Below are 13,451 nucleotides of genomic sequence, written 5' to 3' on the forward strand. Positions count from 1 at the left end.
GTAGCTATTTCATTAAAAAGCGCTCCTCTAGCTGGTAAAGACTCCGAGATGCCCATCCTAATCTATTTCTTCTAGGAGCATCTGTGGATGTAGCCCTCAGATTTCAGCAGGACCTTTCTGTCTGAGCCCGTGCATTATGTGAGGAGACACAGCACAGCTGGCTATGCCCTTCTTCAGGTGAGCTGTGAAGCAGAGCCACTGGCCACTGTGGGAACTAATTAAGCAAACTCTCACTGGCAACGTATTTTAGAAGTTCTCAAAGTCTGGCAGCTGCCACAGTGCCCAGCATCCTAACGGGAATTGAGTATGAACTGGTAGGTTGGATATAAAAGAAGCGTGTAACCATCTTGGTAGCTGATGACCCAAGTATTGCACAGAAAGAGTCAAAGGACTAAAGCTTTTATGCTCAAATGTTAAAAGGATAATCTGGGTTCTTACCTTCCCAAATTCCTTAAAGCATTGTCAAGTACTGAGGGTTTTTTGCAGCTCTATTGATAATGTGGTTATGTATCTGCTGCACTGCAGCAAAAGGTAAAGCAATTATCATATATTGTTTATCCTTCTGTTTTGGAGTACTGTGAAGCTCAATTGAAGGGTAATGTAAATGCATGAAAGGCACTACCACCATACAAAATCTTGCTATTGCTTTCAGGACAGAAGAAGGACAAAAGACAAGACAGTACCTCATTTGCAAAACACTCTGGCTTCCATGAAACCTCAAAAGCTTCTTTTCATAACTACAATTTCTGGTAAGCCGTTCCTTAAATCCGTACTGTTTAGCAGTTTTTGTTTGCATCCCTACACGTCTGCTTCTGCAGTATCCAAAAGAGGCTGGTCGACACTAACTATGGAAATTTCATCTTACGCCTTATCGTCAGAACCAAAAATAAAAGATAGAGAGTCCTTCTGATTCCCTACCCCCACTAGACGTTAGTAGCATTTCTGTGTATTTTGAGTGATGTTAGTGCTGATACTTGGTTTCAGAAGATGAATGCTCACTCATACACAGGATTCAATTAACATTCTTTTATGACTGCATCCGTATTATTCTTAACAAACATACTCCTTGGTGAGAGTGAATATTTACCTCATGGCACTAAATCCACAGTTTTCTACTACAGCCATTAATGCTCATATAGCAAATGATCACCCCAACACCCTGGCTACATTCCAGTTCAGGTAATTATATTCTGCCTCTCTTAATTTCCTTTCAAGAGTAATTGGAACTGATAACAGTCTTCACTTGTTATCCTAAACTTCTCCACAGCCTGGCCACATCTCAAAGCTTCAAGAAGTTAATCACAGCTCCCAATAGGTGAAATATTGATAGATGATCTCTCTGTTCACCCCATCTTTTTATCACATACAAATCCATTAATAATTGCAACACCAAATTAAGGCATCTACCAAATTCTGCTCTGTAGGTACTGTAGACTATGTCATCTGTGTATTGCTAGCTGCCTAGAGACATAAATCAGGAGCTTAAATGACCCCAGAAACTTATGAACTCATTGATTTTAGGAAGCTGATGATATAAAACTGCTGTACCTTTATGCGCCTCTGACTTTGTCTACATTAGCAAGCCATTAGGCACAGTAGGAGCAGACCAGCAGCACAGTGCAACTGGCTGTGAGGGCTCTACATCTACAGTGCATTTGGCATTTTACTTCAGATTATATTTAGTTTGATTTACTGGACTGGACATCCCAAATACAGGTGGTTTAAATGTATCCTACTCATCTCTTCTGTCCCTGCTAGGGGTGGAAGGCACCACTGGCGTGCACCTGAAGCAGAACTTCTGGTTTAGTTTCCCCCAGAAGGAATGTGATTCGTATGTGCCAAAATAGCAAATCAAACCAGAATAAATGCAGATGATGGAGGGGTTTGTTGCAAAGCTGCTCTGCTGCTCCGAATGTTAACATGGCTGGGGCTCCACTGTACGCTAAAGTAGCTTGTCACTCATGGGACAACAGACCTTAACAGGGGACAGTTTTCTGACCAACGGTGAGCCCAGACAATAATAAGGAAATGTATAACTGTCTCATAGTGTTCAAAAGGAAGTTTTTGGGGAGGAGAGAGGAAAAGACAAACGTGCTTCAGTAGCCCGGTGGGGGTACGGTCTTCAGGAAAAAGGCTCTTGAGCCCTAAGGAAACTGCTCCAGCTGGTGAAGAATCTGAGGCAGACAAAACACGCACGGTTTATTTGATATGTGCTGGTTTATTTTTGAGTTATTCCAGAGAGACCAAGCAAAGAAGCAGTGTTGTTGCCCATTTATACTGCAAAGCAGCTAGAACACGGAAGAGCTCTCAGTATGTCACAGCTGTGACAGCAGGTGGGGGCTCCAGAGTCACCCTACGGGGTACCTCACAAACCAAAATATTGCATCACAGTAATAGGAAAAACCTTTAGCATCAGGAGGAAGCAATGAGAAAAGGCTTCTTTCATTTCTGATTTAACCCAATTCCAGGTCCAGATCTATTCTTAAGTTTTAAGCTTAAAATGATTCTGGAAATATTTAATTTTAGCAAATTTCTACCAGAAAGGAAAAGAAAAACAAAGAGAGGGTGTTATCACTTTGTTTTTCCTTTCCATTGTTATTGTTGTAGGGAAAAAGAGACAACAAAATAATCTATAGCTTTTTTTGCCTCCCCCCCCCCCAAAAAAAAAACCTCAAAACCAAAAAACAAAAAAACATCCATGCAGAGAGATTGGTTCAGTCTGGTTTTTAGTTTAAATCTGCCCAGCAGTTCTCTGCATGCATCATATATCCCAGCAATTTATTACATGATGTGAAAGTCTGTCTCTCAGAAAATAAATAGCTTAGCCAGCAGTAGCCAAAGCTGAGGTGTCCTAAAATGAACATTAATCTGGAAGGAAAAAGGTAACTAGCCAGAGACTTGAGAGAGAGACACGTGTGAGGTTCCTAGGGAAAGCAGACGCTCAGGTTCTCGAGAAATACACCATTTAGCACTCGCTGCTCTCCAGTCACGTTCTTTCACTTCACTGTTTATACCTACTCACCTTTTTCTGCCTTCTGATCTTTACCATAGCTTTACAATTTTCAGTTTGCTTCACTAACATTAAGCGCAAACAGCGTGCAATCGAGTAAGATGTGGTCAGGAAAATGACAAGGAACATGGTGTCCTATGCCAGGAGCCAGTGAAGATTTGAACTACTTCAGTCATTGTTTTCTCTGCATCCCTGAGGACCACGAGAGCCAGCCGAGGCCTTTCCCTGTTACCATATTACCAGATAGGAAACCCCTCCCTACCTGGGACGTGGGACTGGAAGGGGACACTCAAGACATCCAAAGTGATCCCTGCACCATTGCAGGGAGTTAGCCAATGACAGGACATTCGTTGGAATGATGAGTCCACATACTCAGCCAAGGAAATGCTTCCTAAAGTTCTCCAGGAAAAATAAGACCACTAGTTAAAAAAAAAGAAAAAAAGAAAAAAAAGCCTGTTCATGATGTAGTACAGACAGACAAGAGGATCTTGAATACCATGAATACCCTGTGTCACTGCAGTAGCAGAGGACTTATTGAGTAAAACATCCCAACCAGTATAGACAGCAAATGTGTTCCATGTTACAGAAAAAAACACAGGAAAAGCCAGTTTTAAATGGAAGAAGAATTTCTTACTGCCCAGGAAACTGGTGATCAGTTGAATTCTGAGGATGTGATCAGGACACATTGACCAGATACCTTAAAGAAGGTAATACCAGGCATGTCTTGGCCCAACCTGCTGCTTCTCTGATCCAAACACATCTGCCATGAGAGAAGGGCAAAGGCAAGCTATCCCATGTGGTATGCAATAATCTCCCAAGAAAGGGAGGGAGAAACAGGGTAACTGTGGAACGAAATGGTGCTCCACTGTCTTGCAGTGCAAGGTCTGTTGCCATTAATTCATCAAATACGGAAAACAAAGGTTTAAGTGCCAATAGCATTAAAAATATGCTTTTTTTTCATTAATTCTGGGCTGCAGATAACCATGGGAAGTGGCTGCAGTGCTTCTTAAGGGTCTTTAGCTCTGTCAAAGACACCTATGCTCAACCAACTGTAGCTGCTCGTCCTCCTGTAAGAGCTGTCGAAGTCCTGTTCATATTTACGGGCTTTCAGCAACCAGACTGCACCCTGCGGTTGGGGATCAGCTGCACGCCGGAGCTGCTCATTCACAGCACGTAACCCTCTGTGGGGCGGGGAGGGTGAGACCGACCCTCCCCGTCACCCTTCTGAGCAGGGGTCAAGCTGTTGCCAAATTGCCACATTTCTTCCCAAAGATATGGATGAACAGACAAGGGTGAACATGCTGTTTCATAAATCCCACGCTGATTATTTTAATGACCGCAGACCCTTCTGGAAACCTCGTGGGGGGTACAGAACATGGCAGATGTGGCAGGAGCCCAGCAGCTGACTAAAAACAGTCCTGGGGGACCCACTTATTCATGGGCAGATGCATAAGCTAACAACAGACATCCCGTCATCCGTCCTGCCGTCACAAGTTGTAACCACAAGGAGTCAAGGTACACCCCTGCCGTATTCAGCCGTAATGCCCAGTCAGTGGGAATTGTCCCGATTAAACTGAGAGTGTGGCTGATCGAGTATTTTAAATTCCACTTAAAAGTAAATATTGACACAGTTTAAAGGGATTAACTAAGATGACCGGATTCTTGTTTAAAACTTTTTGAGATAAAAAAGACCCTTTTACCAAGTCTTCACAGTGTTTTGAGACGTTATTTCCTGTGATAAAATGGAAAAAGGGGAAAACCTGCTCTAAAAGTATATGAAAAACTCGTGTTCCTAAACACTTATCTTTAAATTACAAACTCTTAAAATAATAGTTCTCATAAAACCGCGCATCAAGTAGCTCTGTGTGCGACTTATTAATGGACAGTAGGTGATGTCACACCAGCAGCAAGGAGGTAAATAGATTAAATTTCCCAAACCCGTATTCTTTAGTGTCAGACACACAAAGTTGTCGGTCCTGATTTTTAATTGCTTGGCTACTTTTATTTCTGCTAAGCACCGAGCACGCATTTTGCTTCTCCACATCAGCCACCCACTGCGTACAATGGGAATAATACCTGTAACACCAGCCGCAGAGAGTTTTCCGGGGAGGGAGGGAAGGATTAACCAGGGCCTTGCCCCACGTCCCCGCTGGCTGGTGGGAAGACAGCGTTGCCACCCCAAGATCCCGTGAGTCAGCCGGCACCCGGGGATGGCCATCCCCTGGCTGCGTGGAGGGATAACCCCCATGGCAGCTCTGTGCCTGACCCCACGCTTATCTCCCAGCCGAGCTGGAGCCTGCTGTCTCCCCGCAGCCATCTGTGTGTGGCAGCGGGTATCGGCTTCACCCAGGCGATGCGATGGCCATAGCGGGGGAGAAGCAGCGTCCCTCGCAGAGCCTCGCCTGGGAGGCAGCCAGGCACAGCCGGGTGAAGCCGGCCCCGCCAGCTCCGGCTGCACACACAATAAACCACAGCACGCTCTGGTTGCTGGGGCTGAGGAAGAAGGCTGGGCTAGGAAAGAAAGAAAGTGGAGAGAATAACAGATAGATATCAATATTACGAAAGTCTCTGAAATAAAAAAAAAAAACTTAAAAAAAAAAAAAAATAGCTCCCAGATTTCTCTCCGCAAAAATCCTGGAATTAAATCTTTGGCTTAGTAAACTGTTTCTTTTAGCAAAGCAAATTTAAAAATGCCACAGTGATGAACAATGCAGTAAAAAAAGCCATCATATTATTCTTGAATGAGGTTTAATAAAAATCAAATAAAAGCAATTATCTGAATTTTCAAGAGGATCACCTCTTCCTTCCCTGAGGTACGGAAGGGAATGAATTCAGGAAATCATTAGAATCAGAAACTGGCACTGCACAACAGAGCCAGTGTTTGCTGTACAAAGACAAACAGAAATCTCCTCCCAGGCTACCAGGCTCCTTGCTAAAGCTGTTGGAGTGGAAATTCCACCTATAGGTGAAGAAGGGTAATTAAAGAGGCACAAGAATTTCTTTGTAGTAGGGCTGGCTTTTCTACTTCAGAGCAGGCTTTGGCTTTTCAAGTATTCATATTCTTCACTCGCACAGAAAGCAATGGACCATACCGCAGTATTCCGAGCTGCCCGCAGAGCTCTGTGAGCAGGTACCTGGGAATTAGTACCCGTTAACGCGCCCCGTGCAGCACTGCCTGCCCTCGCTTCCTCCCCTTGAATCCAGGGGACCCGATTTAACGTTTCCCTCTGCCTCCTGCAGCCCTTCAGGCTGATGGAGAGGAGACGCTTTTCAGCTGGAAAATGGGCTTCCAGTGAAATCCCAGTCTTTTGTGAGACTGTGTTGATTTCAATGGCATTTTCAAAGGCAGAGAGCAGAAATTGATCATACCAACAGTCTTGTTTATTTTGACAAGAGGCAAACATTTGGGCTGACTCACTTCAATTGTTTTTGTTTCCAATGTTATGGGATACAAAGTATCACAATGTTGCTATTACTGTTTAATATTTTGATGACGGGCATGGTTTTTCAAATTTTCACTAGAAATCTGCAACGTGCCAACTTTTTTTCTTCAGCTGCTGAACGACAACAAATTCTGAAGTAGAAATCTTACCATCAAACTAAAATGTATAGCTCAGTTAGACAATATACTGCTTGGCAGTCGGACTCGGAGCAGCTCCGCTGACTGCAGGGGAGCAGCTGTAGCTTGCAACACTGTTCCAGGCGAGCAGCGGTGTGTCCTGTCTTATTGAGCACTGGTAGGTGGTAACAAACCGCTGATGGCGCAGGTCTTACTCCACCAGACTGATATTCATAAGTGCCCTGACCTCTGCAGTGGGAGGATGGCTGAAGTCGGATGCCACGTTTTCACCGTGAATGTCTCACGGCTTTGCCGTACTCTTCGTCAAATCATTTAGGGCTTGATTTAGCACCCTGGTTCCAGCTGGGGAAGAGGTGATTTTCTTCTTTTTCTTCCTCTAGCCAGCGAGGGTGAAACCACGACATTCAGTCTTGCAGAACTGGGTCCTTACACATCTCATATAACATTGTCACTTCTTCAAGGAGCCTAAATCTTGCTCTGAAGACAACCTCTCCATGGCTGATCTTTGGCACCCCAACAATTAGTGGAGCAGACACGGATTTAAAACGTACCAACCATTTTTACTTTATTTCAGTCAAAACAATTCAAAAAGAAAAACATAATGATGAAAAAATAAGTCCCAAGGAGGTAGGCAGACGGGGAGTGAAGAGCCTCTGATCCTAATCTTGCAACAAATCATACGTAAGTGGTGCCTCAGGGAAGTCATTGGGCTGCAGGAGTTTCCCTGTTGAGCATTTTGTAGAATTTGGGCTTTAACTTCATGTCACAAAAGCGGGGAAGAAACACTGAAATGGAGGGAGGTTTGACTCTGCTCCCATTGATGCCCTGTGGGATTCATTGTTCAGCTTCCCTGAAAAAAAGAAAAAAAAAAAAAGCAACAGCCTTCTTGTTACATGTGTTTTATAATACTTGGAATATAAGTACTGTCGGGCCAGACTGCCAGGTTTTTTGGCATACTTTTTCCCCAGAGAAATAGCTAAGTTCTTCAGTAGTCTCAACAGCAAAAAGACTGAGAAATGCAGGCTCTTGGCTCTTCAAATTAAAACAGGAAAAATAATCTCACTACAGGTGTCTAAATATTACATGAAATACATGAATTCAGCTCTGGCAAGATGTGTCTTCCACATACCTATAAAATAGCAGAAAAGATTGTTCATCTTTTTTAAAGGATCAGTGTCACTTCTCCCTACCCTTTCCTCCAGGTCAATTCAAAACCAGATGGGAGGGACATTTATTATCAGGCTAAAGGAACTTTTTAATCACTTTTTTGCTTTTCCCCATCTCCGTCACCCAAGGGGCCCATTGTTCCGCTTGTCTCTTCCCCACTCTGTAGGGCCAGAACAAGGCCCTCTTCAGCCCCCGAGGACTGATCCTAAAATATCCTACAAGGAGGCAGCTCCAAGGAGAGGATGGGCTACAGCAGCACAGATTGCCCCTAGCTGGGATGTGAAAATGATAGAGCAGTTCAGGCAGCATGAGAATTCGCACTTCCTCCTCACTAAGATTTCTTCTAGCAAAACTGCCTCGTGATTTCAGGACTTTGATGACAGTACCTGGTACTCCACTGACCTAATCTTCAAGTCTTACCAAGCCAGCGTAGGACACAATGTTGGAGGTGTCACTCTGCACTCTCCATCACATGAGATTATGGAGTTTGGACAGGAAAAGTTTTAGTTGCTAGCTTCCATCTACAAGTTTCATTCAGTATTTAAACAAAACCCTATAGTAGTAGTCATTCAACATATGCTATACGCACTTCCAGATGGGTTTGGGAATTTTCCAGGTTTTTAGATGCGAAGTCTATGCAGTAATAAGCAATCTTAAAGGCACTTCTACATATTGGGACTATTTCGGCCCTTGCCCATCAGATAGGGTCTAACCACTGCATGCCAGCTGCCAAAAGAAAAGAAAAAATTCCGCAGAGGATATATGGAAAAGTAGCATTTGTAACAAGAATTTCATCAGACATCAAGAAGCCATTAATTCCAGTCAAACTTGCTGCATGAGCCCCTGTTTAAAACAAAACACTGGCAAAAAATGCAGAATCGCTAACAATAACAGCAAATCAAATGGCTGCTGCTTCAGCATATATACTGGAAAAGACGTATGTATAGAGCTTAAATAAAATAAAGCCCCACAGCTAAAGAAATGGCTTAAATGATTACTTTTCTGCTTTTAAGTTTTCGAGGGCAAGGGAAAGTGGAACAAGTGTAATTCCGCTTGGAATGATAGCATTATTCTTTTTCTTTAAAAGAACAAGCACAGCAAACAACTTTGCACACTTCCCTTCGCAGCCATGTGTTGTGATACAGCAACTAGGAAATAACTGCCCGGCTGTGGGCCACGCTGGGGCTGAATGTGTGGAGCTGTGCCTGCTCCGCAAAGAGAAAAACTCCACAGACAGTTTGGAGCAGGCTAGTAAGGATGACAGGCTCAGGTGGTCTAAGTTCCATTTAAATGGTGATGACTCAACACAGGGATTTAAAATATGCAGACAGTGTTGCCGACTTGTTGGAACAAGGCACTTGAAAATGCAGTTTCCCTGTCAGGAACAGGTTCAGGTACAGTTTCTGGCCATGCCTCTGCCACTGATTCTTGAGTAAATCACGATGCCTAGATTTGCAAGAATATCTGCTGCTGCTGGGTGTTTGGGTTGCAAACATCCAGTAAAGGGCACCTGCACCGCGGGCGGACTTGAGTCAGCTACAGTTCGTATATTCCAACAGTCCCAACCAAATAACCTGCTGTGTCAGCATTCCTCTTGCTAGGCTCTCAGAACAACCACTTCATTTCACAACCACCACCTGTGATGTATGTTGATATGCATATATTTGTATTTACTTAGACCTACCTGTATTTAACAACATTTATTCATGTTTTTCAGGCAGGCCAAAAGAATGGCACAGATCTTTAATTTCTAAATAAACTGTTCACTAACTGCAGATATTTTCATGTCCAAGCTATCACTGAGCCACTGTGGATGTGACTTTTGGACGAGTTAACAGCACAACTCTTCTTGCTAAGGGATGTGAATGTCGGCTCTACCAGCAAACTGCTCTTGCTAATCTGATTAACCAAAACTCTTTTCTTAAATTAGGTGCTGACCAGAGAGATGCCTTTGGTGCTTGCACTGGAGCAGTAAAGGGAGAGCGGGACTAGCACTATAATATCCACATTGCCGCCTTCTATTGGTCTTCTAGGCGACTAGGTCATTTCACCATTCAATGATACAGTTTTCCCACCTGTGAAATGGGGATGCTGGCACCGACCTTGCTGGTATAAAGATCTTTGAAGCATACTGGAAAAGCAACAGTGATGTTCAGGCACTATGAAGAGAACAGCTGTGCTTGCACCAGGCCCGGTATCACCAACATTGCTGCTCACAACTGGCCTATGAGATACTAAAAGGACATATATGAGTAATATTAGTAGGTTTCTTAAATGCCTTCAATTCACTAGTCCTTTAAAAAAAACCCTAGGGCCCAGACAAATTCCTTTTTTCTCCTTGTGACCTGTAAATCTTCCCCAAATGGAGGTATTAGGTTTTTCCTGCCTGTGCAGATGTATTTGGGCAGCAAGTGGAGGAGCATCAGGTCCAAGGGACCTTACCAGATTGCAGGGTTACTCAGCTTGAGTAGCCCTGCTGCTGGAAACAAGTGTTTATCATACAAGTTGCTGCTAGACATAAACATCCGAAAGACCTTTGGTCCTGTGCTAACACAAGTTAAAGTTCTAACTTAGCCTCACAATGCTGCTGTACAACAAAGCCAAGCTGAAACAAATTCCTGACAGACGCAGAGAAAATGTGCTCCAGCTGTAACCCAACTCACCTTCCTTCCATTCAGGCCCACAAACCCCACAAATGATGGTTTTAGACACCCACCATCCATTCTCTGAAGAACAGATGAATTTACTGAGAAATTAAAGGAAATTAATACAACAGATCTTACAATCAGTCTTAGCAATACTACTCTTTTCTCAGAAAGACTGCATTTGTGTGAAATCTTCCACTCCTACAAGATTCTCAATTAATTAAAATACAGGTTGCTGCGAACTGAAAATTTTAAAATGACACCTTACCATCTTTAATCCCTATCAAGCATGAGTATAGGCATTCTTATTAGCATAGGAAATAAAACCCTTGAAAGTATGTCTATTGTTAGAAGTAGAAAATAGTCTCTGTCCCAGGCAGCTTTTCGTTTGATCGAATGCCACCAATTAAAAGCTGCTTTTAAAATACTTTTGCACTGGATTTGAACAATTTTTATCCCATAGCTACATTTTTTTAACTTTAGCTTTAAAATGGAAAAAGTGTCTTCAAAGCCATGTTTTTTTTTAAAAAAAGCACCTGAATCATATGAAACGTGTTTAGTGCATCAGGAAAAATATGCTATTTCAATGCAACCGTAGTTCTAGTGATTTCTTTCCCTTATGTTTTAAGTAAGTGCAGAAACATTTACGAGTCCTACTCTCAGAAGCAGTGGTTTGGACATTTGGCAGGAAGAAGGGGTTGTTGGGTTTAGGTTATTTTAGTTTAGGTTGGGTTTTTTTTTTTTGTTTTTAAGACAGAAAACAATCGGGAGATTGCACATTCAAAAATCAGTTTAAAAAATACAAACAAACAAAAATTGAGATCCTGACAACTCCCTCAGCCCAGGAAGTATTAAAAAGACTAATTATTGCCCCAGCTGTGGCTGAGTAGCCGATTTGAAACAGCTGTAATAAAACCCCTCCTGAAATTAGCAGCTGGGTAAGCTGCACCGAGCCTTAGGGAAGGGTTTGGGAGCTTGTAGCACAGCTCTTAAGTGCCTCAAGGTTGCAGGACATGGTTTTGTGTTTTCTGTTATCCCGGAGCAGCCTGTCTTCAGTCCTACAAGTAAGAAGTACAGCCGTTGGTGTGCTGGGTGTAGTAAAGGTAGGTGCTATGAGCATAAAGTTTTTTGACTCGTGTATATAGGTTTAAATAAGTAGCGATGTGTGGTTGTAAGTCCTACATTCTCAAAGCTTTGTTGCAGTTCCTGACCAAGCTCTCTTTTGTATCTTGGCTCAAGCTATTAGGTCTTGGTAGCTTAAAACTCTTGCACTGACTATCTGTTGAAGCATCTGTGAGCCAAGATGGGTAGCTGTGTACAAGCTGCGTACAAGCAGGTGGGACTGCGGTGTCATGGGGACCAACAAGCACACCTGAAATCAAACAGCGGCTGGTGGCATAAAGATTATTTCTGCAATGAGGACATCAGGTTGATGCTTTCCAAGTGGTTTCAGTCTTATGAATGCAGATCTCCTTTAAGTGACTAAAAAAACAGTGCTTGACTTAAGCGATTGAGATCTCAAACAATGTATTTTGGAACTGAAAGCTTTTCAGCATGAAATGCATAGTAGTGCTCTGAATTCACAGTACCTTATGTTATGTTGCTGTGCTTCTCGAACAGCCCCTTGTGCTGTTGGCATAAGGATAACAGGATTGTCCTAGGGAGCTGCTCGGGTTTGCTTTCGGAGGAGATTAGAAGCAGCTAATCAGTTGGACAGTGCGTGTCCCCATGTGCTGCCTTGGTACAAGGAGATATACGCTGCATGTTCTTAAACCTGTCTTTCCTTCATATGCCTGAAGTTGTTCAGGAGCAGTTAATTCCTCAAGACCCTAAAGGTCCGTGGAGCAGAGCAGCGAAGGTGAGCAGCTGTGCCTTGGGCTGCGGCACCGGTGGCTGCTGCCTGGCGTGCTGGGCAAGGGCTGGCAGGGAGGTCTCCGTGCTGCCCCCAGGAGACCTGCCAGCTTGCCTCTGAAGATCTTGAGGGTGGGGGGAATGACCGGAGTCTTAGGGGAGGGCAGCAAAGGGGGGAACCCCACCCCCGAGACAAAAGCAACCTGAACCCCCATGTACAAGTCCTCTGAGAAGGCAGCACACCGTGCTGGGAGACCCATCCAAATCCAAGCAGTGCCAGGGTTCAGAGAGTGAATCCTGATGCATTCAGGGGAGTCCGATAAGGCCTCTGGGAGGGGGAGAAAACTGGTACTATTTTGCAAGTGATCACCATAATAGCAAGAAGAGAGCACAAATTCATTTCTTCTCCTGTCTTTCACTGGCTACATGGGAAAAGCTGGGACATTAAGTGGAGAAAGTGGGGGAATATTTCATCTTTAGCTTTAACCTGCCATGAAAAACTGAATGGGTTTTGGGGTTTTTCTAGATTTTTTCGGGGGGGTGTGGTAAGAGATTCTGAAAGAAACTGTACCCAGGCATGACAGCTGTGTTTGGCTTAGTGTACTCTATCCATTTATTTATGTAAAAATCTCTGCATTTTATTTAAGAAGCATGTTCTCCTGAGCTTCCTCCTCCTCCCCTTTCCCGCTAGGTTACACAACTGACACTTTTGCCATGACAAATCCATGAGTGTCTTAAAAATTTACCATGAAAACCCTGGAGCTTTAATTATTGTGCATTTACATAATTAGTGCAAATACATGCAATTACCATGTGTACCTACACAATTACCAGCTACAATGATGTACTAACAATCCTTATTAAACTTCAGTGGGGGAGGGATGTGCTGATTGTATGCACGAGCAACATCTGTAGTTTCATCTTCCTTTTTCTTGCACTTACTTGAAATAGCCGTGAGTATTTGGGGATGGAGGGGGGGTTAACATGCTGAAAGCAGTGACATACTGAAAGTAGGTCAATAAGCTGTCCAAATTGGAGTTCAGTGAGATGCAAACTCAAGATGGATATTCCCAGCAATGTTTCCAGGATGCAGTGGCTCCTGCAGTTAACACAATACCGTTAATTCTTGATTACCCATGGGTTAACTATCCAAATTGTGAGGCAACTGTGCTGCATCAGTATCTACATCCTCTATCAC

General features: G+C 43.4%; 1 protein-coding gene and 1 long non-coding RNA gene across 2 annotated transcripts in view; one reads left to right on the forward strand and one right to left on the reverse strand.

Annotated features, from left to right (window-relative positions):
* Nucleotides 1-2,671, forward strand: part of LOC308069138 — a 143,669-nt gene extending 140,998 nt beyond the window's left edge. Inside the window, exon 4 of the long non-coding RNA XR_013930292.1 lies at nucleotides 1-2,671. This exon is cut by the window's left edge and continues 37,944 nt beyond it. This is a non-coding gene — a long non-coding RNA (uncharacterized lncRNA).
* The window catches only part of LOC308069128 (uncharacterized protein), a 45,379-nt gene that overhangs the window by 12,552 nt on the left and 19,376 nt on the right, over nucleotides 1-13,451 (reverse strand). Inside the window, exon 2 of the mRNA XM_080400922.1 lies at nucleotides 1-7,440. This exon is cut by the window's left edge and continues 12,552 nt beyond it. Coding sequence (XP_080257048.1) covers nucleotides 7,432-7,440 — 9 coding nt within the window. The 3' untranslated portion in view covers nucleotides 1-7,431. The remainder of the gene's footprint in view (nucleotides 7,441-13,451) is intronic.

The sequence above is a fragment of the Falco punctatus genome (genome assembly GCF_963210335.1).
Source record: "Falco punctatus genome assembly, chromosome: 9".
NCBI classification, from domain to species: domain Eukaryota; kingdom Metazoa; phylum Chordata; class Aves; order Falconiformes; family Falconidae; genus Falco; species Falco punctatus.